The following is a 25,973-nucleotide window of genomic DNA, read 5'->3' as shown; positions in this document are numbered from 1 at the left end:
TCAGCTCCAGGGCACTTTGGGATAGAGGAGGAGGAGCTAGCCGACATGAGAGATATATGGATTAGTGTAGGGAGCCAACACAACACTGCCAGGCAAGGGACACAGAGACCGTACATGGCGCGACAGGCGACCAAAGTACACACAATCGAGGTTCGACCTATCGCAACTCTCCTTAGGGGAGATTGACCGAGGCGAGGCATCACCCTTGACATAGCCCATCGGATCCAAAGATTGAGGATACCACGCCCTCCACCACCACGCGAGACATCCCGACAGATGGAGATACGTGAGCTCTTTGTATCTCATCAGAGAGCCACCATGGACCCTGGATACGTGGAGCCAGTTCATGCACTTGGGACTCTAGCTCTGAGCACTTGATATTTTCATGCCACTCTCATGCTATTTTGCTACTTTTTTGCTATTTAGTACTAGTATAGCATTTTAGTACTCAGCAAGGGCCTTAGTGAGCCGTTTGCCCCGGCCCACAGTGGTTTGTATGAGTTACTTGATTCTGTACTTTGTCCCATAGGCCCGTGAGGCCTCTTGCAGACGTTAATATATCTTTCTTTTCTCTCTCTCCCCCTTCAACAGACCGCGGGGAGCCCAAGTGCTGTCGCGGTCCTCTTCCACGCCTCATGGGCTGAGCCGCTCCTGTTGCATGGCCGCTGGCTCTGCTTGCCGGGCAATGTGACTTGCCTGGCTGCTCGGAGCAGCCCTTCCAGCCCTAGGCACTGCCTAGGCTCCGTCCAGTTCCCAAGAAACAGTGTGCAACAGGTGCACTGCCCCTGCTCTAGGTTCCATTAGTTCTGTTGCGCCCCCTCCTGCACAGTTCCATCACATCTCGGGCCTGCAAAACAGTGGAACAGAGGCCAGTAAAAGCTCCAAGAACCAAGAAGACAGTAAAAACAGTGACCTGCAAATCAAGCACAGGACACTCTTGGTGAGTACTCAGATTTTCAGATTCTAGCACAATATTCAAGAAGGGAAAATGTAGAGCCAAATGTCTGGTATAGACTGTTCACATGACAGAAAAACAAAAAGAGAGAAAGTATAGTGCCATTGGGCAAGTACACAGAAGATAACTGGGGAACATGTCAAAACATGCATAAATACCATGAGGGACGTCTCCAAGGTGCATGATGGTGGGGCTGCTTTGCCTTATTGACAACTTATTTCCATTATTGCATCTCAACCTGTCCCTTTGTCTATTTGTTTGGAAAACTCCTCATCTTTCCCTTGGATTGTCATATGTAGGGCAGCCATCTCTTTCTTTAGCTTTTCATTTTCTGTTTTCAGCATATTCAGCTCCTCATTAAGTGGTGGTTGGATCTCCCCCTCTTCAAGTGGAGTATGGGCTTTCAGTAGTTCATTTTCATTCTTGAGCTTGGCAATCTGCATTTCTAGTTTCTTCTTCATCAATCTATGGTGGCTGGTTTTTGCATCAACCATGCGGGTCATTTCCTCTTGCATCTTACCAATTTGGACCCCATCTGTAAGTGCATTTCTGATTTCCATTTATTCATTTCTTCTTCCAAAGAAGTACGCATTTCTTGTTTGATGGCATCAATATATCTACCTCTTTGCTGCCCCCAAGCATCTTCTGTAAGTTTTCAATATCAACAAAGAAAGAGTTTTATTTCCAATGCCATAGAGGAAGAGAAGAGAAGAAATAGTAAAGCACTAAATGTTCTTCTCAGACTTGGGAACACTGCAAGGGCAGATGCTGAAGCTTTAATCACTAAGATGGGGGTCAATCTTACCTTCGAGGCAGCTTGGAGGGTAGGAAAGGATGATCCACCAACAAGACCTATGATTGTGAGATTTTGGACACTAGCAGACCGATCTACCTTCATGAGTATAAGGGTAGCTCTAAAGCGGACTAGAACCTACTTGGATGATGATATCATGCTCTCACAACAAGAACACAAAAGGGAGAGGATGACTCGAGTGATGGCTGCGAGTCAGGAAGGAAAATGGCTGTATATTGAGATGGTAAAGTAATCATTCGAGAAAGGGCAGAAAGAGGTGGACGAGATGTAGATAGTGCATGATGGTGTCAGGCCTCTGACACAGAGACACAAGCCAGATTGAATATGGCTGTTTGGAACTGTAATGGCACCCTTTGGTCCTATCCAGGTGGCTTTTCAGAGACATATACAGATACAATCATTATTTTCTACGCCGAGACACATGAGAGCCTGGAGAGCTGCCGACAGTGACAAGATATACCTGGGAGTCAACTCATAGTAGAGAATTGAGGAGAGATAGTGGGGTACGAGGCTCTGGAGGCGTAGCTGTCCCTTTCAAAACACACTTAGCACCACTCATATCTATGGTATGAAAAGAGGATCATGCATGTCATATGTGGATACGAGTCCAGCTGTCATTTGCCCAACCAATATTCATTGTGGTGTGCTACTTCTCCCTAGACACGTCATCATATGCTCATGAGGTCACTGCAAAGGGAGACAGTCCATTTGAGACGATACATGACATCATCAGAGAGTTCTCCAAGCACGGACACACCCTCCTTCTGGGGGACTTCAATGCACAGACAGGAGATAGACAAGGTGGGCCTACCATGCTTCACATATGAGAGAGATCCCCACATGGTTCCAAAGCTAGAAACAGCTGGGCTCGGGATTTTAGGACATTCTGCAGATGCCTTACATGTGACAGCATATGGGCGACATTTGCTTGAGTTGGGAGCAGTACATGACCTCATCATCTACAATGGCCTTCAGAGATGCCATCGTCTAGGAGGTTCACTTGTTTCCCACAGGGAGACAAGCATAGTGAACTATCTACTAGGCTCAGTAGCTTTTGCTTTGCGGATACATGACCTCACAGTACCCCCTCCCCCACTCGGAGCTCACCATTCATATCTGGCCTTCTGTATCTCTGCTACTACACCAATCACAGGGAGAGTTCATGCCATGCCTACTCGTACCCAGATCCACTTTGATCGTGCCCTCGACCCTGTATATGTGAGTCACTTTGCCAGAGAGCTTCCGACCCTACTGGGAGAAGATATAGACCTCACCCATGCCTTGGACGCCCTTGCTTTAGTAGTACAGGACACTACCACCAAATCCTTCCCTACGACCCAATCCACATGGGCCCATGATGGAAAGACGGAGACAGGCGCAAGCCCATCTCACACAAGAGTAAGCCCTAGGTCAGTTGACGTCATCTGAGAGACAACACATCTTTTGACGGCTGACACACCACAATAGACGAGCCTTCCTCACACATAGGATGGGATGAGATTATCAAATCATTTTGAGGAGGAGACCTGACCACTAGATTGGAGCTTCTCTTGGAGGGGAAGCGACCCATTCCCATCTCTGATCCGTGGGTCTAGCACACTTATGCATGCTCTTTATATGATGTTCCGATGCAGGCACCACCAGATATGCCCTCTATGCCTAGGTCCACTACCAGTCACTTGTTCAATACACAAAATGTAAGGGCTGCACTCTGTCGGCTACACAACCGGAAAGCACATGATCATGAGGGCCTTGGACTGCTGAGCATTTACCACATGGGCAGGAGGTCTTAGCCACGGTTCTAGCACAGATGTTCAACCACGCTGCATGTCATGGCTTCCCACCAGCTTCGAGTACCACCACTATTGTACGGATACACAAGGCAGGAAACCCCATGGATACTAGGAACTACCGCACCCTCATGATTGGATACACATTGGCCAAAATTTATGGATCGGTACTAGAGAGTGAGAGCAATAGTCATACAGAGGCGCAGGGATAGCGGGCACTAGGCCAAGCAAGATTCCGGAGGTAGCATTCTACTCTAGATCACATCTTCACTTTGAGGGCTATCATTGAGGAGGCGAAGTCCAAACACCAAAAAGTCTACGCTTGCTTCGTAGACTTTCGGAAGCCTTTTGATGCTGTCCCGCGATCTTGCATGATCACGCAACTACAAGAAATGCCGATCCAAGATACTTTGATTTGGGGTGTGATGAGTCTGTCGGAGCGAGAGGTCGTGCGCTAGGTGGTTTATCTGATTGGGTTGAGAGCATGATAGGGGTGAAGCAGGCTGCCCCTTCTCACCAACCCTTTTCGGACTCTACATTGATGAGATCACACCTTTCATGGACCGCCTAGGGGGCGAAGGGTCACTTATGACTAACCTCATGATACAAATATTGCTATACGCCAATGACATAGTGCTCATATCATCTTTAGCAGAGGGGTTGCACAGCCGCACGATTGAGGTCCGGTCTATTTCAGCCCTCCTCAGAGGAAACCACCAAAGACAAGGCGTCATCCTTGATGTAGCCCATCGGATATAGAGATCGAGGAGACGACACCCTCCGCCACCTCGAGAGACAGCTTGACAGACACAGATATGAGAGCTCCTCACATTCCATCAGAGAGCCAGAGCTTGTGCGCGTACTTGGAGCATCAGCTCTGAGCACCTGACTTTGCTATTTTGCTCACTAGTTTAGCACTTTAGCTTTCAACAAGGGCCTTAGTAAGCCCTTTGCTTCAGCCCATAGCGGCTTGTATGAGTTACTTTTGGTTTTGTACCTTTGTCTCATAGGCCTGCGAGGCCTCCTGCAGACATTAATACATCTTTTCTTTCTTTCTTTCTCATTTTTGTGGTCACGTTTGGAGCTGCTGGTGTGTAGATCAGTCATGACCGTGGGGGTCTGCTGCTGGTGCCGTGTCAGGTGCACCATGCCCTAGTAGGCCTGTTGTGCGTCACCATTCTAGAGGGGCAACTGTGCCACTGCCACAGGCAGCACCATAGCCACCCGCAGCCTCGTTGGCTGCACCATAGCTAACCCCAGCCTCTAGGTGGTGCCCCAGCTCCCCTTGGACCTTGCTAGCTCAGTTGTGGGCTACCCGGGCCTCTCCAAGGCTTCAGGAGCTGCTCAACCTCGACACCACCTGTGAACAAACCCGAACCCATCAAGAAAATCAAGAAATCAAAGGCTTACGAGCAGCTGCCCTGCGAACCAGCAAGGACCTCCAAAACAGCTAAGGAAAGTATCCAAGAACCAGGCCAAGGTCAAAGGAACTATCAGAGTACACCAAGAAACTGCCAAACATGTGAGAAGCTTTCGGAAAAAGGAGGCATTCAACTGTCAAAAGTTCAGATTTATTTTGCACAATGCCGACACCAGGATGTGTAGAGGATACATGGGGAAATCAAGCTCTGGAAAGTGCTGTCACAGCATATATGGCAGGGACACCACCTAAGGCCAGCACTGATGTCATCACCCACCTTAACACAATCTGTTTGGTCTTGACTGAAAAAATAGAAAAACTGGGAGCTATAAATGTGACACTGCTAGCTGAAAAATCACGAGTGGACAAAGTATTTCTGAAGCAAAGAGGTAGGGAGGAAAGATGCAAAAAGAATGGAGGAAAGAGGAGGCCAAAAGAGGGGAATGGGGAGAGGAGAAAACACCATGGGAAGCAAAAAGGATTTGCCTCAAAGATAAAATGTAAGCCATGTCTACTGAAATACAGCAACTCAAGGACACCAAAAGGACAGTTTACATAAGCAAGCATATTGTGACATTACATTACAAAATAAAGAAAATTACCCTATATGGCCCCCTCTCCGTCAACTATGCCAAGCCTCTAAATAATAACATCTCCATGGCTTCATAAACCCATCATAAATATATCAACGCTTTTTGTCATCTCAAGAATTGGTGACAAAAATAAAATTTTTAAGTATTCACGGTTTAAATCGACTTTGATGTTTTATGAATCAGCTTCTGCATTGATCAGACTAATTAGGTCAACCTAAAAATTTCCTCATTTGGAGATTTATATCCCTCCTCTTGATCTTCTTAAGATAGAGGATTCCCAGGTAAAATCACTGGTACATTTGAAGGTTCACTACACTTGCTAACGTTACCACTGATGACATGGTAGGTGACCTAAAACAATGTGCAAATGTAAATACACTAACGAATATTGACTCAGATTCTCAAGTATAAGCACCACCTAAAGAAAGTAATCTCAGACTTTGAGCAACAATGTAGTCACAGGGTGACACTTGTAACCACGCGATTGATGGTTCAAGGTCGTCAGATAATTGATAAGACTATAAGATTGTCTTGCTTGATGTCATATGAATAAAAAGAGGTGTCCTTTCCTCCAGCCTTCTCTTTCCATTTCAAGTTAGACCTCTCCTCTCTCCCCCCCAGAAAAAAGAAAAAAGCCTCAACTCTACGTATCATATATTTGAGAGGTTAGAGAACATCTCAAACCCTGTCTACATGTTCTGCTGCATATGTTCCACAAGGAAACAAAACTGAATTCTTTAACTGATTGCCTTCATCACTCCTATTAAAAACAGCTCTGAAGCTCTCTTCAAGTCTCAAGCCCTCACAAAGCCTGTACAGTCTACCCCTATGACCCACACCTTCCACACAAATAACATCCCTTCACTCGAGCCTTTGATGTAAGTGGACTCCAAAGTGTATAGCAAACAAAAGATCAACGCTACAGTTCATCAACTAGCAATAGATTGTAATGCATAGACTAGCAATAGATTGTAATGCTATCTATAATGCTTTTCATGTGAATAAACGTATGCTAAAAGCAGACATTTGCGCTCTTTCTTGAGAGTACTGCATTACAGCAATTTGTGCTCATTCTTTACTCCCGTACATGTGCATCATTTCCTCTTCTTTTTTGCTTCAACTTGGCTTTTAAGTTGTTATCATTCATGTCTTTTATACAGCGATAAAATGCATTGCTAACAATGCTGGGAATTTGGCACTAATACTTAGGGCATAAAAAGGTAGGTAGAATTCCAGACCTACACCCTCAACAAGCACAAAATCTCACCTTGATGAAGGGCTCACACTGTCTCACAAATATCTTGTCTGTTTCATCTGCTCCTTGCTTCTCAGAAGCCCATGACATAATAGCATCTTCCAAAATTATCTCTTGATCATAAAGTACATGTAAAATCTGCAATGTGCATGTAACCAGTTAATACAATGAAGCAAAGACATTTCAACCTTGATATTGCAGAAGATAGCAAATCTTTATAAATGTGAAGACAGAACATGGACATGCAGAAACATCCAATCCTTCATTGTCACATGTAGCCCCATCCTGCAACTAACAGCTTGACCCTCTTATAATTTCACCATTTTCAACCATGCCCTGTAAATTTGACTCGTCCTTTAAGTTGCCTATGCTCCTGCATCCCTCTTGTTTCCAGTATTTGTAGCTAAAAGCAGTTTCTACTTCCTGTAAGTCCACATGGAATCATAAGTACACATACTATTTTACAGAGTAATCAAATTCCCACGTTATTGTGTAGAAAAATCGGGCCCTCCATCCATGCCCCTCTTTCCCTCCTTTCAGCCTGAGCTTCCCACCAGACCAGCCCACCTTGCCCCTCCTTTCAGCCCTGTCACCAACTGTGCCAGGCCTGCTACCTGCGATTCATCTGCCAAGCCACCGTGCCATGCTCCCATCTACACACCAACTCTTTCTTGGGCCTGCTCCCATCTACGCAGCCATCAAACAGCCCGACCTGCAGGTGCAGCCCCAAGAGAGCATCTTCTTGATGCGGTTTCCTGCACCATGTTGGGGGCAGCCATTAAATTCCTTGCTAGTTTCTTGGGTCAGCATCACCACTCGAACCACTTTTCTGCCTCACCTCACTTTCTTTATTTAATACCAACTATCAATGTCAAGGGCCCATTGGTAATGGTTATGAATTCCCACCAATAAGAAATTTTGATGAATCCAACAATAATAGCTATTGTGTCCCATAACAGTACAGACCATCCCTCTGGATGACCTATTTGGATAATCACGTATAGACCTTTATAGGATCCATTACTCAGCTCAAGATCTATAGAAATCATTTCCAAGATCCATGATCTATTACTATTTCTAGAAAATCAGATTTTCTCTTCTCTCCCTCTCGTAGAGATTAAGATAAGAGCTCCCATACCTACATCATAATACCATGGCCATGAGGAGAGGCATGGGTGGAAGCCATTCAATTACGCAAATCAACTTCTTCATGTCCCTCAAACGAGTGAGTCCGTCCATAAGGTTTGTCAGCACTGCCTCCTTTGCGGTAGTGCTATAGTGGAGGATTGAAATTCTTTGTGAATTTCCACGTGGAATTTTTTTACAGAAAAATAAGTATTCAAATTGCCATTTATGAGATCATCCTACAAAAATTCCAATTTAATAGCCCAACTCTCTTTAAAAAATAGTTAGCTTTCTCTTTTGCATCCAAAAGCACTGTTGACAGTGAGAGAGGTTTCATTAGTAGAAACTGGAGACTCCAACAGTGGCCATTGTGAAGTAATGTTTTGCAGGGCTTTGAAGCTTTATGAAACTCTAAAGGAAGATTTGAAGATGCTTTTGTATGGAGATTGGTGGTACTTAGCCATATGAACATGATCTTTTGCGGTGAATAGATAAGGTGAAGAGATAAGGTGGACAAGTGACCTCAGACCTGATGAGTTGGCACACGAGTGTAATTATGCACAATGTACCATCATGTACCTCTTGCCCATATAATGGGGCACTCCTCTACAGCCCATTGATGTTCACCTTTTGACTCCATATCACATTGTCTGCATCTTGGATTGATTCGCAACAAAAAAAAAACTGTTCCACTTTAAAACAAACTGTAAAGGTGTGCTTCGTCGCGAAAAATGAGTGTTTCTCTCCTTGTGATCACCACTCAGTTTTTGGTTGGACAGCTTTGAAGCTTCTACATCACATTCAATCAAAGATGAAATGGTTCTAAGATGTTGATGGTCTTTTCTCTCACCCAGTATTGTGTGCACAACTCACAGAAGATGCTCTCTCTTGCAATCCTAGGGTTCCTTTGCAAGGTTTTCTACTCCGAGCGAGGACATCGAATCGATGCTAACATAGAAATTCTACCGGATGGAAGTACTTGTATAAACTGGTAGTCCAAACTGGTTACAAACAGCCTGTGGCTGCACACCAACACAGGACTCTCTATGCCCATTTCTAGTCGCCTCGACCTGGACTCAAAACTCTATGAGCAAGCAGCTTGCATCCAGCCTCTAGTCTCTGCACACAACTAGCTAAGACTCGACTCGGAATCTCTATCAATCCCTTTGTCAAAATGTTTCCTATGTACTTAGACTCACCGCCTAGACTGAGACGGCGGTCAAGTTCTTCGCCTTCTACTCGTTCTCCTTGATTGGATGGGCCACGTCCACTGATTGTCTCATCATTGCCTCTTGGCCTTGCTCCCTCCATAAACTCTAGAGGTGCACCACTTCGATCATTGGTGTCAGCAATCCACTTCATGTTTCCCTGCATGGTCTCCACCCAAGCTGGAACCTAAACTGAGCTAGAACCTGACCTAAGCCGCCTCTTAACCCAAGGGTTAACACTCGCCTCAACTTGTCCTAAGTTGTGGCCTCACAACTCGCCTTCATCAACCTGTTCCAGCCTCTGCTCGTTCCTCTGACAGTAGGTCTTAGGCTAGAGGCATGCCTATGACGTTTGTGTGGCAGGGCTGGCTGTTATTGTTGCTGCTGTTTGTCTGTTGGTGTAGCCATCCTCTTCAAAGTAAATGCCGAGGAGCTCCTGCAGAGGAGCTCTTCCGTGCTCGCCAACATTGCCTGTCCTTCCAATTCGGGCTCTTCAAGTATAGATGGATGGGCAATTCGGGCTCTTCAAGTATAGATGGATGGGCAATTTCGAGCCGAGCGCAGCAAGTTTCATTGCTAATGAAGTGCAATACCTTGGTCATATAGTCAGCAGCAAGGGAATAAGAGTGGACCCCAATAAGGTCAAGTGTGTGAGAGAATGGCCATGCCCTCAGAACACACTCAGTTAAGGGCATTTCTTGGGCTAGCATGCTACTATAGGAGGTTCATTAAACACTTTGCAAAAAATGCAACTCCCCTCACTGATCAGCTCAAGGAGGAGGCTTTTTTCTGGATAGCCACTGCAGAGAAGAGTTTTCAGGACCTGAAGGATGACTTGACTTCAGCACTTTGCTTTAGCACTGTGCCAAGGCCTCTACCACTAGCATCAACTTCAATGCTAAATGGTTGAAAGAAATCGTGGCACACAAGGATGGCTCATGGTGCAATAGCCTATGAGAGCCGGAAACTTGATGGCAAGGGGCTGACCTACGACATTTATGACCAGGAAATGCTAGCCATATTGCGTACTATCAAGAAATGGCATCACTACATATACGGGAGTCATTTTAAGGTCAAGACTAATAATAGAACTCTCAGATATTTCTTATCCCCATCCAACCTATCTCCCAAACAGAGAAGGTGGCTTTCCATTGTGCAAAACTATGATTTTGATATTAAATACAAGGTGTGAAGGAGAATATAGTGGCTGATTCACTCTCTAGGATGTGGGCATGCAATTTATCCTCTATTACAGAAATCTACAAGGATTTGAATCCATGGAATTCAAGAGGAATACCTATGGGATAAAGTAGCTGCAACTTAAATCTAGGACCTGCAGGACCCCAACTGCCTTGATCATCTGCATTAGAAGTTACATAATGGACTGAATTGGTTCCATGACACAATTTTCCTTGCTGAAAACTCACTGTATAAGCTGCTGGTGCTGCAGGAGCTGCCATTCTTCACCAATGGCGGGTCACACAGAATTATTCAGGACATATTAGAGAGTGAAGCAGAGTTTTTATTGGAAGGGGCTTTGGAAGGATGTCTACACATATGTGCAGACATCCAACCATTGCCCCTTCCTGAAGGGAAGTGGACACACATCTCTATGGATTTTATTTCAAGTCTTCCAGTAACTTCTAGGGGATGGAACAGCATATTTGTGGTGCTTACAGGCTGACCATTGTATTCCCACAAAGACTCAATACACAGCTTCTATGGTTACTCATGGAAAATGTATTCGTGCAGCTGACTGTGATGCCAAGTTTATGCCAGAAATTGTGAGTGACTATGATGCCAAGTTTATGGGCCAATTTTCGCTTGAGCTTTTCAAATCCATGGGCACACTCCTTACTCCTCGTACAGCAGATCATTCTCAGACTGATGGGCAAACTTAGAGAGTTAAAAGGTGGTTGGAAGAGTATCCAAGGCACTTTTGTTTTGATACCCAATCTACATGGGACAAGTGGCCGAGTTTTGCTACAATACCACTAAGCATACTTCTATTGGCACGAGTCCTTTTGAGGCCATGTATGGTTGCAAAGCCCTTGTACCATCCACCATTCTTGATAAGGCACTTACCAGCCAGCAAGCTAAGGATGATCACGCCAATGTGACTGCATTGTTGCAGCAATGAAAGAACAACATGATGAGAGCTGAAGCCAGGATGGAGGAGTATGCTGATCAACATAGAAGCAATCTACATTTTGAGGACGGTGATTATGTATTTCTAAGGCTCCACAAATCAAGATATGCATCTCTAAAGGGGTATACCAATGACAAGCTTGCCCATAGGTATTATGGATCCTACAACGTGATGAGGAACGTTGGTGAAGCGGCCTATCACTACCAGAATTTTTTTTTCATGTTTCACTACTTGAGAAATATCTGGGTCCTATGAAGCAAGTTTTAGAGGAATTGCCTCCTACGGATGAGGCTGGGCACATATATTCCTAAGCAGATCATTGGATTCACAGATCATGTGCGAAATAAGTCATATGTGGAGTATTACAGAAAATGGAGAGGCCTCCCTGAAAATGAATCTTCATGGCAGCCAGCAACTATTGTGGAGCAGTACCCCCTATCTCCTCCGCTGCTTTCAGAGGTTTTGGTACACTTGTTGCTGCATGAAGATGATTCAATTCCAGGGAGCTATTCAAAATTTGAGGAGACCTTTTTTTTTTTTGGGGGGGGACTGTAACAAAGGGGGTTAGTTAGCAGTGTTTTTAGTAGCTTTGTACTTTGTACCTAGGGCTGTTAGTATGCTGCCATGTGGCAGTCTAGGGGAGTTATCCCATAAGCAATGTTGTATAACAGCCTGCCCTAATTTCTATATAAGGCATGGCTTCTCAGATGTACTCAGCTTCTGATTTACACACTGTTATAATACAAAAATGGAATTCTACAGCCAGGCTTCTAGCTCCAAGCTGTATTCTAAGATGGATGTTACTGTAGGCCATCTTCTCCCGGTCGTATTGATGCCCTCTGAGCCGTGGTATGTGCCATGTAGCTTTAGTTATTGGCACTTAGGTGACAAGTCACCTAGTACTTTTAGTGTCTTATGACACCTAGTACTAGTGGTACCACTAGGACACTAGGTCCTAGGGTTCTCTTTTATTGTATCTTATACTTTCATTTTCATTTGGAGTTGATGTGACGGCTTCCACTTCTTGCTCCACTCTTTTGCATCCTTTTGCTTCTGTGAGCCTACAGTGGTATCAGAGCACTTCCTTCCCGGACCTGCTCCCTACTCCCAGCTTCCAGCTTCTAGCTCCAACTCGCATTTCTGCTCCAACGTCAAGCTTCAGCTCTCATACGTTCCGCACAGCTCCGACACGACCTGCCGTCCGTACAACTGTACGGACCCCCGTACATCGCCTACTACTGTCCGTACACCTGCGCGTCAACTCGTCCGTACAAGCATACGGATTTCCGTAATGCGTGTCCGATTTTTTTCGTACAATTTCGTACGGCCGTCTGTACAGTTCCGTACTGCGCGTCAGATTTAGCCGTACAGTTTCGTACGTACAACATATGGATTTCTGTACAGTTCTATCAGATTTGGCTGTACAATTCCGTCTGTACAGTCGTACAGATTTCCATACACTTCCATCACATTTGGCCGTACAGTTCCATCCGTACTCTTTTGTACTTGCAAGTTCTTTTGTAGGCTGAAGGTGTCCAGTGTCCGTCATCTGTTGGCAAGATTCATTTCTGCAATTTTTGGTGATATTTAGGGCTTTTGCATTTGGGCTACGATTTTGCAGGTAGATTGCATTTGCAGACAATTTGGGGCTTTTCTTGAATTTGCCCTATTTTTGGCTCAGTTTTCCTCTACAAATTGGGGCTTTTGGGTCTATTGCAAGCAGATTGCATGATACTTTCAGATTTGCAGTGAAATTGGCAAGAAATTGCAAGCCATTTTGATCACATTTGCAAATTACAGCTTAATTTGGAGCTTTTGCAGATTTGGACAGCAAGTCCTATTTTTTTCTGCGGTTGCAAGCCTTGAGGCTATCTTTCGGGTCACTTTGTCAATGCATTTTTAACTTGTCCTATTTGCAATGGCTGGCAACAATCATGATTTACTCGGCAATCTTCGTGAAGATGATAAGTTGGATGGCACCAACTATCCGACGAGGTCTTATCTCATGAAACATATTCTTGTTGCAAGACATTGTTGGAACATTGTTTCTGGGATTGATCTTAGGCACCCCAATGCTGCAGTGGCTGCTGCCCCTAATGCTGGTCCCTCTACAGAGGACGCTCCTCCTGATGCTTTATCCTGTAGCACTCTTGTTGCTGCTCCTCCAACTCAAGAACAAACAAGATGGGATGCAAGAGCTATGCAAGTGCACATTCCTGTATTGCTTTATCATGCAAGAGAATCATTATTCCACACATCCGGTCATGCAGGACAGCAAAGGATGCTTGGGACAAATTGGCCTCTCTTCATCAGCTTCGCAATGAGGCACCTATTGCATATTTAAGAAGGCAATTGCAGGAAGTCAGCATGAATGAAGGTGACTCTATGGATGCATACTTGACCAAGGTCAAGGACCTCATGGAACAACCTACAAATATTGATGAGGTGGTGCCAAATTCTCAGCTTGTCAATACCACATTGAATGTGCTGCCAGATACATATCAAGAATTCGCTACAACCCTTCGACTAGTGGCCATGGGTAGTCCAGACCACTACTCCTTTGATCAGTTAGTCACTTTGCTTTTGCAGGAAGAGCAAAGTCGTGCTAATAGGCAAGACACTATTCCTAATCATGCATTTGCTTCACAACAAACAAGAAAAGGTAAGGCTTCCAAGCCTATGGGCAAGCCTAAATATGCGCCTAACAGTGGCAATTCCTCAAATGTATCTTAAAATACAGCAGATAAGTCAAAGAACAAAAGATGCAACTATTGTCACAAGCCAGGGCATGAAATTTCAGAATGCAGGAAGTGCATTGCTTCGGAGAAAAAGAAAGCAAGATTGACAGTAAATGCCTAACATGCAATTGAATCCCAAGAGCCAGCAGATGCCTCACATGCACATGCTCTCTAGGATGATTGGGCATGGCCTGTCCATTGTTCCTTTGATCCCTCCAAAGTTGATGCATTCTTTACTGCTAATGATGCTCAGTCTTGGTATTTTGATAGTGGTGCTTCCAAGCACATCACCTCTTGCAGACAGTTGTTTCATTCCTTAGCTAATGCACCTCGAGGGGGGACTGTCACGTGCTAATAATGCTTCCTATGCTATAAAAGGAATTGGAGATGTGCAGCTCACATCCATTTCAAGCCATCCTGTCACTTTGACAAATGTCCTTTTGTGCCTGAATTGAAGTCAACTTGATTTCAATTTCAGCAATTGCCACTTCAGGTTTCAGAGTGATATTTGATGGATATATATGCTTAGTAGATGATCTTCGTGAGACAATGCAACAGTTCCCACAAGTACATTGCAAAAGGGGCTTTATCACCTTGATTATCACTCAGCTGCACTTTCTATTGAAGCATTTGCTATTTCAGATTCACAGCTTGCTGAAACTCATCTTTGGCATAAGAGAATGGGTCATCTGAATTATAGAGCTCTTGCCAAGTTACATTCACAGGGCATGGCAAATAATGTGCCTCAAACTCACACAGTTTTCAAACGTGTGTGAGGGTTGTATTTTGGGTAGGGTGCATCGATTTCCTTTTCAAAAGGACTGTCCAAAATTCTCACAAAGGAAATTGCAGGTAGTGCACAGTCATGTTTGTGGCCCAATGAGGACAAATGCCATTGGAGGGTACAAATATTTCATGACTCTAATTGATGACTTCACAAGATATTGCTGGGTATATGCTTTAAAATCCAAACCTGAAGTGTTCTCATACTTTCAAAGGTGGCTGAATATGGTTGAGAATGAATCAGGATGCAAGCTTGTCACCCTCAACACAGATAGGGGAGGAGAGTATATGTCAAAGGAGTTTGATGCATTTTTGCGTTCACGGGCATTGTTCACTCATGCACTACTCCTTACACTCCTCAGCATACTCATGTTCTTGAAAGGAAGAACAATTCCACTATGGAGATGGCCACATGCATGCTTAAGGCCAAGTCCTTGCCCAATAAATTTTGGCTTGATGCAGTGATGTGCGCTAACTATGTGCTGAATAGATCACCTACAAGGGCATTGAGGACTGTTACACCTTATGAAGCATGGAAAGGCAGGAAGCCTTCACTTTCACACATGAGAGTTTTTTGTTCTCTTGCATATGTCCATGTACCATCTCAGCTGAGACATAAGCTTCATGACAACGCAATCAAATGCATATTTATTAGTTACAGCCAGAAGAGCAGAGGGTATCGGTTGTACCAACCAAATACTGGGAAGATTCTTGTGAGTAGAGATGTAATCTTTGCTGAACATTCAGCTTCTCCTCTTGTGGACTGCAAAGCTAAGCCAGAAGTTGACATGTTTGATGCTTCTGACTCCTGGTTACCTCTTCTTCCCTCACCGGGGGACTTTGACCAGCAACATGAGCCTCCTACAGGCCCTCCAAAAAGCAATGATCCGCTAGCACCCCATGCTGATTTGCAGTTTCCTCTTCCAGCACAAAATGATCCCACTATTCATGATGCAGTGATTGAAGAAAGAGCTGTCAATAGACAACAAAGGCAAGTTCCCAGATGGCTTCTTGACACATTGAGGGAGAGCAAACAAGATCAACCTCTTGCTGCCCGGACAAGATCAAGGAATAGACAGACAAATGGTCACTTTCTTGAGTTTGCACTCCTTGCTACAGCTTGCAATGAAGAGCCTTTGTGCCATAAAGATGCTTTTGACAGCAAAGAGCGGATGGATGCAATGAGAGCTGCGCTACAACCTATTGCCAAAAATGACACATGGGAATGAGTAGATCTACCTCCTGGCAAGCATGCCATTGGTACCAGTGGAGGAGCATGGGGTGAAGACAAGAACAGGTTCCGGTCTAGGTAGACGCAGAGGCGTGACACGAAGTGAGGCCATAGCGCAGAGGAGAAGTCATGAGGAGGAAGAAGAAGAGAAGAAGGTGGTGATGAGCAAGGAGATGAAGGGAGGTGTGATGAGGCTAAGGTGTGAAGAGGAAACGGCGGAAGGAGAAGAGATCAAGGTAAGGCAAGGTAGAATGGCGGGAAGGATGAAGAGATCCACGCAAAGGCTAAGGTTTCAGGGTGAAACGGTGGATGAAGAAGAGGGCAAGGTGAGGCAAAGAGGTGGAAGGTGGATGCATAAGTGCAGGGTGAGGCGTAGGCCAAGGGAGCAGAACAAGATGCAGAATGAGGTCATGAAGGGCCAAGATGAAGAGACGAAGAGGAGAACAGGTCTAGGTTGGGGAGCTGAAAGAAGATGCAGGTCAAAAGGTCCAAGGTTCAATGAGGTGCGGTGTTCAAGAGAAGAACGTGATGAGAAGAAGCCGCAGCGAGGTGGAAGGACTTGTGGAGAACAGGTGAGGATGAGAAGAAGAGGGTCAGGAAGAGAAGTGGCGCGAAGGGTGAAGAAAACGGCGAAGCGCACAAGTCAAGCTTTTCCAAAACACAAAATTCTCTCTTGGGTTATGCATGAATATTCCAAGTCAGCGTGGCAAGACGCATGCAAAGAATGGAAGCGGTGTGTTAACGTCACGATCCAAATGGAAGAGTCAAAGACAAGTCTAAGCATCTAATGGCAGCATACATCGACCCAAATCCCGTCTTGTTGCAAAAGGGTATGCCCAACAACAAGGCATTGACTTCGAGGAGACATTTGCTCCCACTTCCAGGATTACTACTATCAGGTGTGTCATTGCCATTCCAGCCCATTACCATTGGCAACTGCACCAACTTGACATCAAGACTGCCTTTCTTCATCGGAATCTGCAAGAAGAAGTTTATCTGACACAACTTGTTGGCTTTGAGGTTGTTGGCTCTGAAAACAAGGTATGCTGGCTGAGAAAAGCCCTTTATGGTTTGAAGCAGGCACCCAAGGCATGGTATGCTAAAATTCATGCACTTACTGTCCCTTGGTTTTCAGAATAGCCCCACAGAGCCCACTCTTTATGTCTGTGGGAGTGGACCTGATTTTTTAGTGCTGATTTTATATGTGGATGACATGGAGATCACGGGCCCAGATACTCAGCATATTGCAGCTTTCAACGCTGATTTGCAGCAAGCCTTTGAAATGTAGGACATGGGACCGCTGCACTATTATTTGGGCATTCAGTTTGCTCATGTTGAGGGGGGTATTATGATGTCACAGTCCAAGTATATCGGAAAGCTCCTTGATCGTTTTCAGTTTGAGGATTGCAAGCCAATCTCTACTCCAGTGGATCCTGGCTTCAAATTTTCAGCTCATGATGGGAGCCCACCATGTGATATCACTCTTTACCAATAGACTGTTGGATATCTTATTTACTTATGCCACACCAGACCTGACTTACAGTATGCAGTATCCCAAATCAGCAGGTTCATGCACATGCCCGGTTCACAGCATTGGCAGGCAGTGAAGAGAGTCTTCAGATATCTCAGAGGCACTGAGGATTTAGCCCTCTTCTATGATGATCACGGTTCACTTACCATACATTCTTACACGGATAGCCCCACAGAGCCCACTCTTTATGTCCGTGGGAGTGGATCTGATTTTTTAGTGCTGATTTTATATGTCGATGACATGCTGATCATGGGCCCTGATACTCAGCATATTGCAGCTTTCAAGGCTGATTTGCAGCAAGCTTTTGAAATGTCAAACATGGGACCGCTGCACTATTATTTGGGCATTCAGTTTGCTCATGTTGAGGGAGGTATTATGATGTCACAGTCCAAGTATATCGGAAAGCTCATTGATCGTTTTCAATTTGAGGATTGCAAGCCAATCTCTACTCCAATGGATCCTCGCTTCAAATTTTCAGCTCATGATGGGAGCCCACCATGTGATATCACTCTTTACCAACAGACTGTTGGATGTCTCATTTACTTATGCCACACCAGACCTGACTTACAGTATGCAGTATCCCAACTCAGCAGGTTCATGCACATGCCCAATTCACAGCATTGGCAGGCAGTGAAGAGAGTCTTCAGATATCTCAGAGGCACTCAGGATTTAGCCGTCTTCTATGGTGATCAGGGTTCACTTACCATGCATGCTTACACGGATAGTGACTGGGCAGGTTGTTCCGACACCAGAGTGTCACATACCGGCAACTGTTTTTTGCTTGGCAGTTCATGTATCTCTTGGCTCAGTAAGAAGCAACCAACAATTGCCACATCCAGCTGTGAGGCTGAGTACAGGGCAGCCTTCACCGCTAGAGTAGAGTGTCTCTGGCTTCGACACTTACTTACAGATTCTTGGTAGTCGCCAGACATCCTCCACTATGGTCTACACTGACAACTAGAGTGCTTTGGCCATTGCACGTAATCCAGTGTTTCATGCGCATACCAAGCACATTGAAGTTCACTATCATTATGTTCGAGAGCGGTTGTCAGCAGGAGACATAGAGTTGTCCTACCTTCCCACAGAGTACAACATAGCAGATATGTTTACAAAGGCACTTCCTCGTCCCAAGTTCGAAGTCTTTCGACAGGCTTTACACTTGGTTCCCTTTGTTAGATGATCTGGCATACCTTGTACATTCATAGGTGGCTATATCCCTTTGGATGAACATGTGCCACCATGACTAGAAAATACCAGGTATTTTGAGACGTTTCCATACCATGGAGGGAGCTTTGTAGGCCATCTTCTCCCGATCGTATTGATGCCCTCTGGGCCTTGGTATGTGCCATGTAGCTTTAGTTATTGGCACTTAGGTCACCTAGTACTTTTAGTGTCTTATGACACCTAGTACTAGTGGTACCACTAGGACACTAGGTCCTAGGGTTCTCTTTTATTGTACCTTGTACTTTAACTTTCATTTGGAGTTGATGTGACTGCCTCCACTCTTTTGCATCCTTTTGCTTCCGTGAGCCTACAGTTACTCTACCTGTCCTTGTGCAGCCCCTCACAAGCACCTGTTAAAAGTCCATCGCCTGACTTAACTTCTCTCTCCCTCTTCCCAATTCTCTGAAGGCACATCTCTGGTCATTTCAATATTGTACTTCCTGTACACTTCAGCATTGCACTCCTTGTTCCTACATGATTAAATCTAGCCTATGTTCTGTTCAAAACTAATCATTTCTGTTCTAAGATTGAATAAGGCTAGCTTAAGGATGTCTAACAAGGCAAAACTAGTTAGAGATAGCCTTAGTTAGAAGCAGTCCTGTTGCAGCTTGCCCCTAGGCACATTTCACATTTAGGTGCACCTAACCCTTTGGCCTTAGATTCATTTAGTTTGTGTCATTCACCCTCATCGATGACCTTGGCATTGAACCTTTTGACCGTATACATGATGCGCAACACAAATACTATGCAAATGCCGGTCACCGAAAAGATAATCCCGACTGACCTTTATGAGGTCATGCTATCTCAACTTGAGCATAAAACCAGGCACATCAGAGCCCAACCAAAGGGTAATCACTTACTTCTTCCTCCCTAGTGACCCAAGCTAAAGACAAAAAGGGAGATGACGGTGCTAGGACTCATAGAGCTTGAGACAGCAGACGCACCATCAAGTTGATTCACACATCAGGACTACAGATATCTCTTCTTTACTATTTGACCCAAGGAGACCGACTACCGTAAGTGACGATGATGCTCATTAGACGACGAGCTACTGCTCGAAGACCACATAAAGAAAGAAAGAAAGAAAGAAAGAAAGATGTAGTAACCTCTTCAAGAGGCCTTGCGGGCATATGAGACAAGGTACAGTAAATAATAATAACTTATACAAGCCGCTATGGGTTGAGATACTCAAAACACAAAAACTCAAAACTCTTGAGATGACAAGAGATGTGATCGAGTGTCATCTAAGATCTTGATGCCATGGCAACTCTTAGTGGGATGTGAAGTTATCACGTGTTTGCCTCTATCAGGTCGTCTCTCGCTACAATGGGGGGCCGTGGTCTCCATGATCTCTATATCCTGTGAGCCATCTAGAACGGATAGAGGGTCCAAACAGACTAATCACACTACCCACCAACAAAGGCTCTTATGTCTAAGTTCCTTTCTCGACGATGCCATCCTTCACCAAAGCCAAACCTTCTATTAGCCTACAATTATCTCCCCTATCCTTAGCCGACCACCAGAGTTCATCCGTACATGGCAGACATAGGTACCGGCACTTAAATGGTCGAATTTCAGAGGGGCCAGTTGATGGGAATCTTCTTGCCACCTCTATGATGTTTTGGGTTTTTGGTTCTCACAATGATAGCCCTTTGTGCACTCTCCCTTAGAGACCACATGGTGTATTTCTCTCAGTTCCTCGCCTCAGACATTAGCCTCAGGTGTGCATGCACATTTGAAGGAAATCTTGAGACACTACAGTGAAATTCTAGACATCACCGGCTGCTTGGCAATGTAGATACTAACGACCTAAGAATTTTTCTAAATTATACGAGATGGATATAAACTTTAAAGAGCTTCTATAATTTTGATAGTGGTTTCTAGTACCATAGATCGTGTAGGTCTCAAGCGGACTTTATTACAATCATATCTCTTGAAGCAGACAGACTCATCAGGTTGAGCACCAGTAGAATTCTATCACTGATTACCCACCTTCACAACGGCAACCCTGACCAAACCAAAACCATTGATGGCCAACCTCATATGGTCTATCCTCAACCGATCGGTGGAGTTGGTCCCACAGGTAACATACACAGATCTCGTCACTCACGTGGATAGCTGATAAGATGGCCATTTTCCAGGGGCCTCCACTCCTTGTCCTTTGCATTGGTTTTTCTCTCGCAGTGACAATGCGATGTATTTGTTTCTTGTCTCAAACAGCAGCCTTGGGCATGGGTGCTTGTTTTTAGTGGCCCCACCTCTTAACTTTCATTGTATCTGACTTTTTAAAGCCTCATAGACCCTTCGAGATTTCACAGACGTAAACTTTATCTCTTTCTTTCGTTCTCTCTCCATTGTAGATCTTTGCCTTTTTTTGTTGTACGTTTCGATCCTACGATCGTAGGTCTCAGGCATTGTCATAGGTCTCAGGCACTAACATAGGTCTCCTTCATTGCCGCAAATCTTTGAGACAACTCTGCCGCCGAGTCACCAAACTACGTTCCAAAAACCAAACCACATAGTACATCATTTGAATCAAACACTTGACGATAGAGCAATCCGCTCACCCCCATTACCAAGGAAGACACCCAAGTCCACCTTAGGTCAGTAGGCCTTCACATCCCATACCATGAAGTCCCACCCACAAGGGATGCATCTAATTCGTTTGCTAAGATGCTAGTAGGAATCATTGTCTAGGTACTCACAGTCTTCCCAACACTAAGCCCCCTATGCCAACATATAGCCACAATCCACAGCTACATTTAGCATACACGCTATAGACTCCATCCAAACATATCACTATAGTTAGCATTACGCTCCTGACTCTGCCCACTAGCGTCTCCCCTAACCAAGCACAAATTGGCCAACCAACCCTTCTGACTACTACTTAGTGGCCTTGGCGAGAACTCACACTAGGGACTAGCATACAAAGGGGCTTTTAAAAAAGTGTAGACTTTGTTGTGATGGATTTGGATTAACAAGAACCGTCTTCTTTAGTCGCATAACTCTTTGCTCTTAGGATATATCAATATAATTGTACATAGGAACCCATGGAAGTGGCACGCCAAGCCTATAATAGGCAAAAGCTAGGTAGGGTGAGAAAGAAAGAAAGTTTATTAAAGTCTTTGGAAGACCGATGGGTCTATGAGACTATGAAAATCCTGATACAACAAGCTGTGGTAGTGGAGCTACTAAACGAGCGTCCATACCAGTGAAAAATGCAAAAATGCAGAATGGTAGTACTAAGTCCTAAGTACAACATAGTCATGTCGATGGTCGACTATATATCAATCTCAGCATCGTCATCAATATCATCATCATCATCGACAGCAGCAAGATATCAGGATGGATGAGGCAATGGAGGCATGAAGTCGGCAATAGAGTGCTATCGGCCACTCAGAGGTGCGGTCCTGGCACATCTCTTGGTCGTAGCTCTGCGTCTAACCAAGGCTACTGTGACCCCCGTCGGTCGAGCTCCGACTCTAAACAAGCAGGGGATGTCCCCAAGTGTTATCTGTGTGTCGACCCTCTGTCTGAGCTGTCGGGTCAGAGGCTCCGGGTCATGGTCATGTCGAGGCCTCGCCTCGTGGGGGTCCATGTGATCTAGCTGAAAGAGGTTGAGACAGAGGAGCATTTCATCTTCAGGTGTCTTGTGTACTATGAGATCCGAGGGCATTTCCACTGTCTCTTTAGAGATAGTTATGGGATTTTGGCTTGTTTCCTCTCCTACCCAGACCAGCGATGTTTGGCAAGTTTCATTCATGAGGCACTTAGACACCATGAGAGGATACTCCGAGGACGGAGACATGAGCAGAAGATCCCTCTCAGAGCTCTATGACGGAGTTCTTTCGCATGTCACACAATGTGCATATGCGCCTCTCCCTGGGTAGTCGCTCTCGATGCGAAGTCTGTGTGAAGAGACCGGAAACTGCCCAAGAGAGATCCTCAGCGAGTGGGGTAGGTGAATCTACGTGTATCTTGGTGGGTCAATGAAACCCTCCGCTGTGATATGTAAGAAGTGATCTCTATAGAAGCAAAGCTTCATTGGGAGTTCACTCGGTCCCAACCAGGTCCGAAATGTGTGTAGCTATAGTAGATCCTCACAGATAACCTGGTTGACCTCGTGTGATAAGAGGGGAGAAAACAGAGCATCCATGCTGTACTGGAAGGGAGGTAGTCTATCCATGTGGAGTCCCAATCGCTCAAACCATCTCTCTGTACGTGCATACCAGCACTTCTGGTCTCCTCCTACTACAAGTACCATAGAAGAGGATAGAGCTATCCCTGGTAGCCTGCTACGCCCCGAGGTATAATCCCCATATTCCCTAACTCCGTACAGATACGTGATGACCTGAAATGCAGCATCTAGCTGTAAAGGGGGTGACCCAAACTCAGCCTGAATGATTTGGTGAGGAACGGATGACTTACCACGAATCATCCGTGATAACATGAGAACCTATAGCCGCTCCACACGAGCCCACTCTGTATCTGACAAGTCTAGCCCCCAACAAGAGAGAAAGCCACTCATTGGTGGGAACGAGAATCCTTCAAGGCTAAGCAATGCTATGAGCTTACAACCTTTGAAATGCATATGGACACTCTCTAGATAGCCATGTAACCTCCCTCTTTTGTGCGATACAAGAACTCCTCTGTATGTCATAACTTATAATCAAAGACGAACCCAACAAGGGTGCTTATTCTTGCTCAATTGCTTATAAAGTGAGTCGTTAAGGTGCATAAATGCTAGTTTGCTTCATGGGACTCATTTGAGGCAAACATGTGTTTAAATTGGTTATATCCCACCTTACATCTCCACCATATTGTGAGAGAATGTGATCATCGATGAGATAGTAGGTGGAAGTCAGGCAACGCACGAACAGCATGGATAGGCTAAGCAAGTAGAGGCTAGAAGGGGAAGGGGAAGGGGATTAGCGATAGCTAGCTTAGGCCATTAGTAGTAGGCATCATAGGGAACTTAAGCATTGTAGAAGCTGACGGAGCTACTCTGAGGTGACAATGCCACACATAGGTAGGTTGTATTGAGGCATCAATTTTAGGCAAGATGATCATGGATGATGATGAAAGTAGCTTCAAAAGAAATTGTATACATACATATACACACACACACACGCACATTTTATTTTTTTAGTGAAATTGAATGCTTTATATTACAAGATAGCTATCCCAAAAAACTGGTAAGCTGAAAGATTACATCAAGAGAAAGTCTCCGTGTAGGACAAACACACACATACACACACACGCACACACTCTTTTTTTGTGAAAAGATTTTGCTTTTATATTACAGAGTCACAATCCCAAAGCAAGATGTGCTCAAGTACATCAAGAAAAGATATCAAGATATGACAAATATACATCATGATCAAAAGTCCTTGTTTGCAAGCAATCAAAGAAAGATTGCTGCAAAGAGTGCCTGAAGAAAGAGCATCGGAGGAAAATGGGATCACCAAAGACTATGATTTCTATCTTTTCAGAGAGTCCATAGTGCCCAATACCGAACCCATACAAAAAACAAATCAAAGCACTGTCTATGTGGGTAAAACCCAGATAACCATAAAGATTTTCCAAAAGTAGCACTCGCAAATCTGGTTTGTAACGCTGGCGCAACAATCCCAAAAAGTCACGTGTGTCAGAGCCAAAGAAGATGAGGCACTGATTCTCATGGAGCCAAGCATCTGTGACAAACAGGTGGAGCAACATGTCTGTGTGACAGAAACTGTCCAAATGGAAGAACTCCTAACAATATTCTCCAAAGAAAAACATGTTGTCAAAGTGGAATTTTAGATTTCCAAATCCCTCGCAATCTCTGTCGCCACCATTGTGCGGGACGATTCATATGCCAAAGGTTGTTTGCCCGCTACGAAACCCAAGGCAAGGGCTGAAGAACCTAATACAAAGAAGAAACTGTTATGTGAGACAGCTTCAAGGGACAACATGCTGACCCTGGCAAATGAAGTGTCCATTCTTGAAGTGAATCCTGAATTTCCAACAGTTGTTTGCCCGCTGTGAAACCCAAGGCAAGGGCTGAAGAAGCTAATACAATGAAGAAGCTGTTATGTGAGACAGCTTCAAGGGACGACATGCCGACCCTGGCAAATGAAGTGTCCAGTCTTGAAGCCAATTCTGATTTTATTTTTTTTGCCGAAAAAACAGTGCTGATTATATTACTTCGAAAACAAGATACATGAGGTCAGCTTTGCAACTGACGGGGCTGCGTTCACAAATTGGACGCAGCCCTAAAAGGAAACAAAAATGTAAAGCTCTCTCTCACGGAGGGATCAGGCGAGTGTGAATGAATAGCCAGAGAGGTGGTGAATAGCGCCACTGAAGGCCCTGCGAAGTATGCTCGAAGAAGAGGCCCTGCGTATCCCAATCACGGAGGAAACGTCTCCGCTTCTCCCGGCCAGCCCGGGAATCTCCCTGTATCTGGTCCCACTGGCCTCTGAGTGTGTGTATAATCTCACTCCAGATGTCGGTCATGACCTGGGCAGTCGAAAGAGAGGTGCCACCGAGGATCTGCGCGCAGCGCGAGGTCCAAATGTGCCATCCAGCGATGCTGCTAATAATCTCCCAGACTGGCTGCCTCTCCTGAGATCCTGTGTCAGCCTCTGCCAGGTGCGGCGGAATGCCCTTGAGCGGCCCCCAAGTCTCCTGTGTGATAAGGAACGTGGGGTCCTGCGGGCCTACCTCGAACAACTGATGAAAGCCAGGTGCGGTGCTACACCAGCAGAACGCGCCCCAAGTGATCAAACCTAGCTCCGGTGCTACGCGAGTAAGGATCCCGAAGGTCCACCTCCACACTTCTTGGGCGCGAGTGCAACTCCACAAGCAGTGTTTTGGTGACTCCTCGTCCTCATGACAGATCTGACAACGTCCATCCTGACCAACCTGCCGCAACCAGCTCCCCACTGGAAGACCCTTGTGGGCGAGTAGCCAAAGGAAGTAGGAGATCTTCCGCGGCCGCCAGCTCTCCCACAAGGCCTTCCAGAAGGCCTGCAAAAATAGCATGGAGATACCCTGAGCATACCAACTGGGCCGCTGGGTGGGCGGGCGGCTCTCCATCCTCCCCAGAACTCTCTTGCCCAATGTCGTGCTGTAAGCGAAGAAAGAGGTCGGCCCCTGGCCTGTCACAACCTCTG

At 45.3% G+C, this 25,973-nt stretch overlaps 1 protein-coding gene across 1 annotated transcript in view; it reads right to left on the bottom strand.

Annotated features, from left to right (window-relative positions):
* LOC147897939 (Trimeric LpxA-like enzyme) overlaps positions 1-25,973 on the bottom strand; it is a 179,555-nt gene that overhangs the window by 4,720 nt on the left and 148,862 nt on the right. The window contains exon 14 of the mRNA XM_087380525.1: positions 6,840-6,965. Within this exon, the coding sequence (XP_087236651.1) occupies positions 6,840-6,965 (126 nt within the window). The remainder of the gene's footprint in view (positions 1-6,839; positions 6,966-25,973) is intronic.

Source organism: Dipteris shenzhenensis, chromosome 10 (genome assembly GCF_047967505.1).
Source record: "Dipteris shenzhenensis isolate YYH24624 ecotype China chromosome 10, Dip_SZ_1.0, whole genome shotgun sequence".
Lineage (NCBI taxonomy): Eukaryota > Viridiplantae > Streptophyta > Polypodiopsida > Gleicheniales > Dipteridaceae > Dipteris > Dipteris shenzhenensis.
The sequence above is the reverse complement of the archived record's forward strand: the minus strand, read 5'-3'. Positions and strand labels throughout refer to the sequence as shown.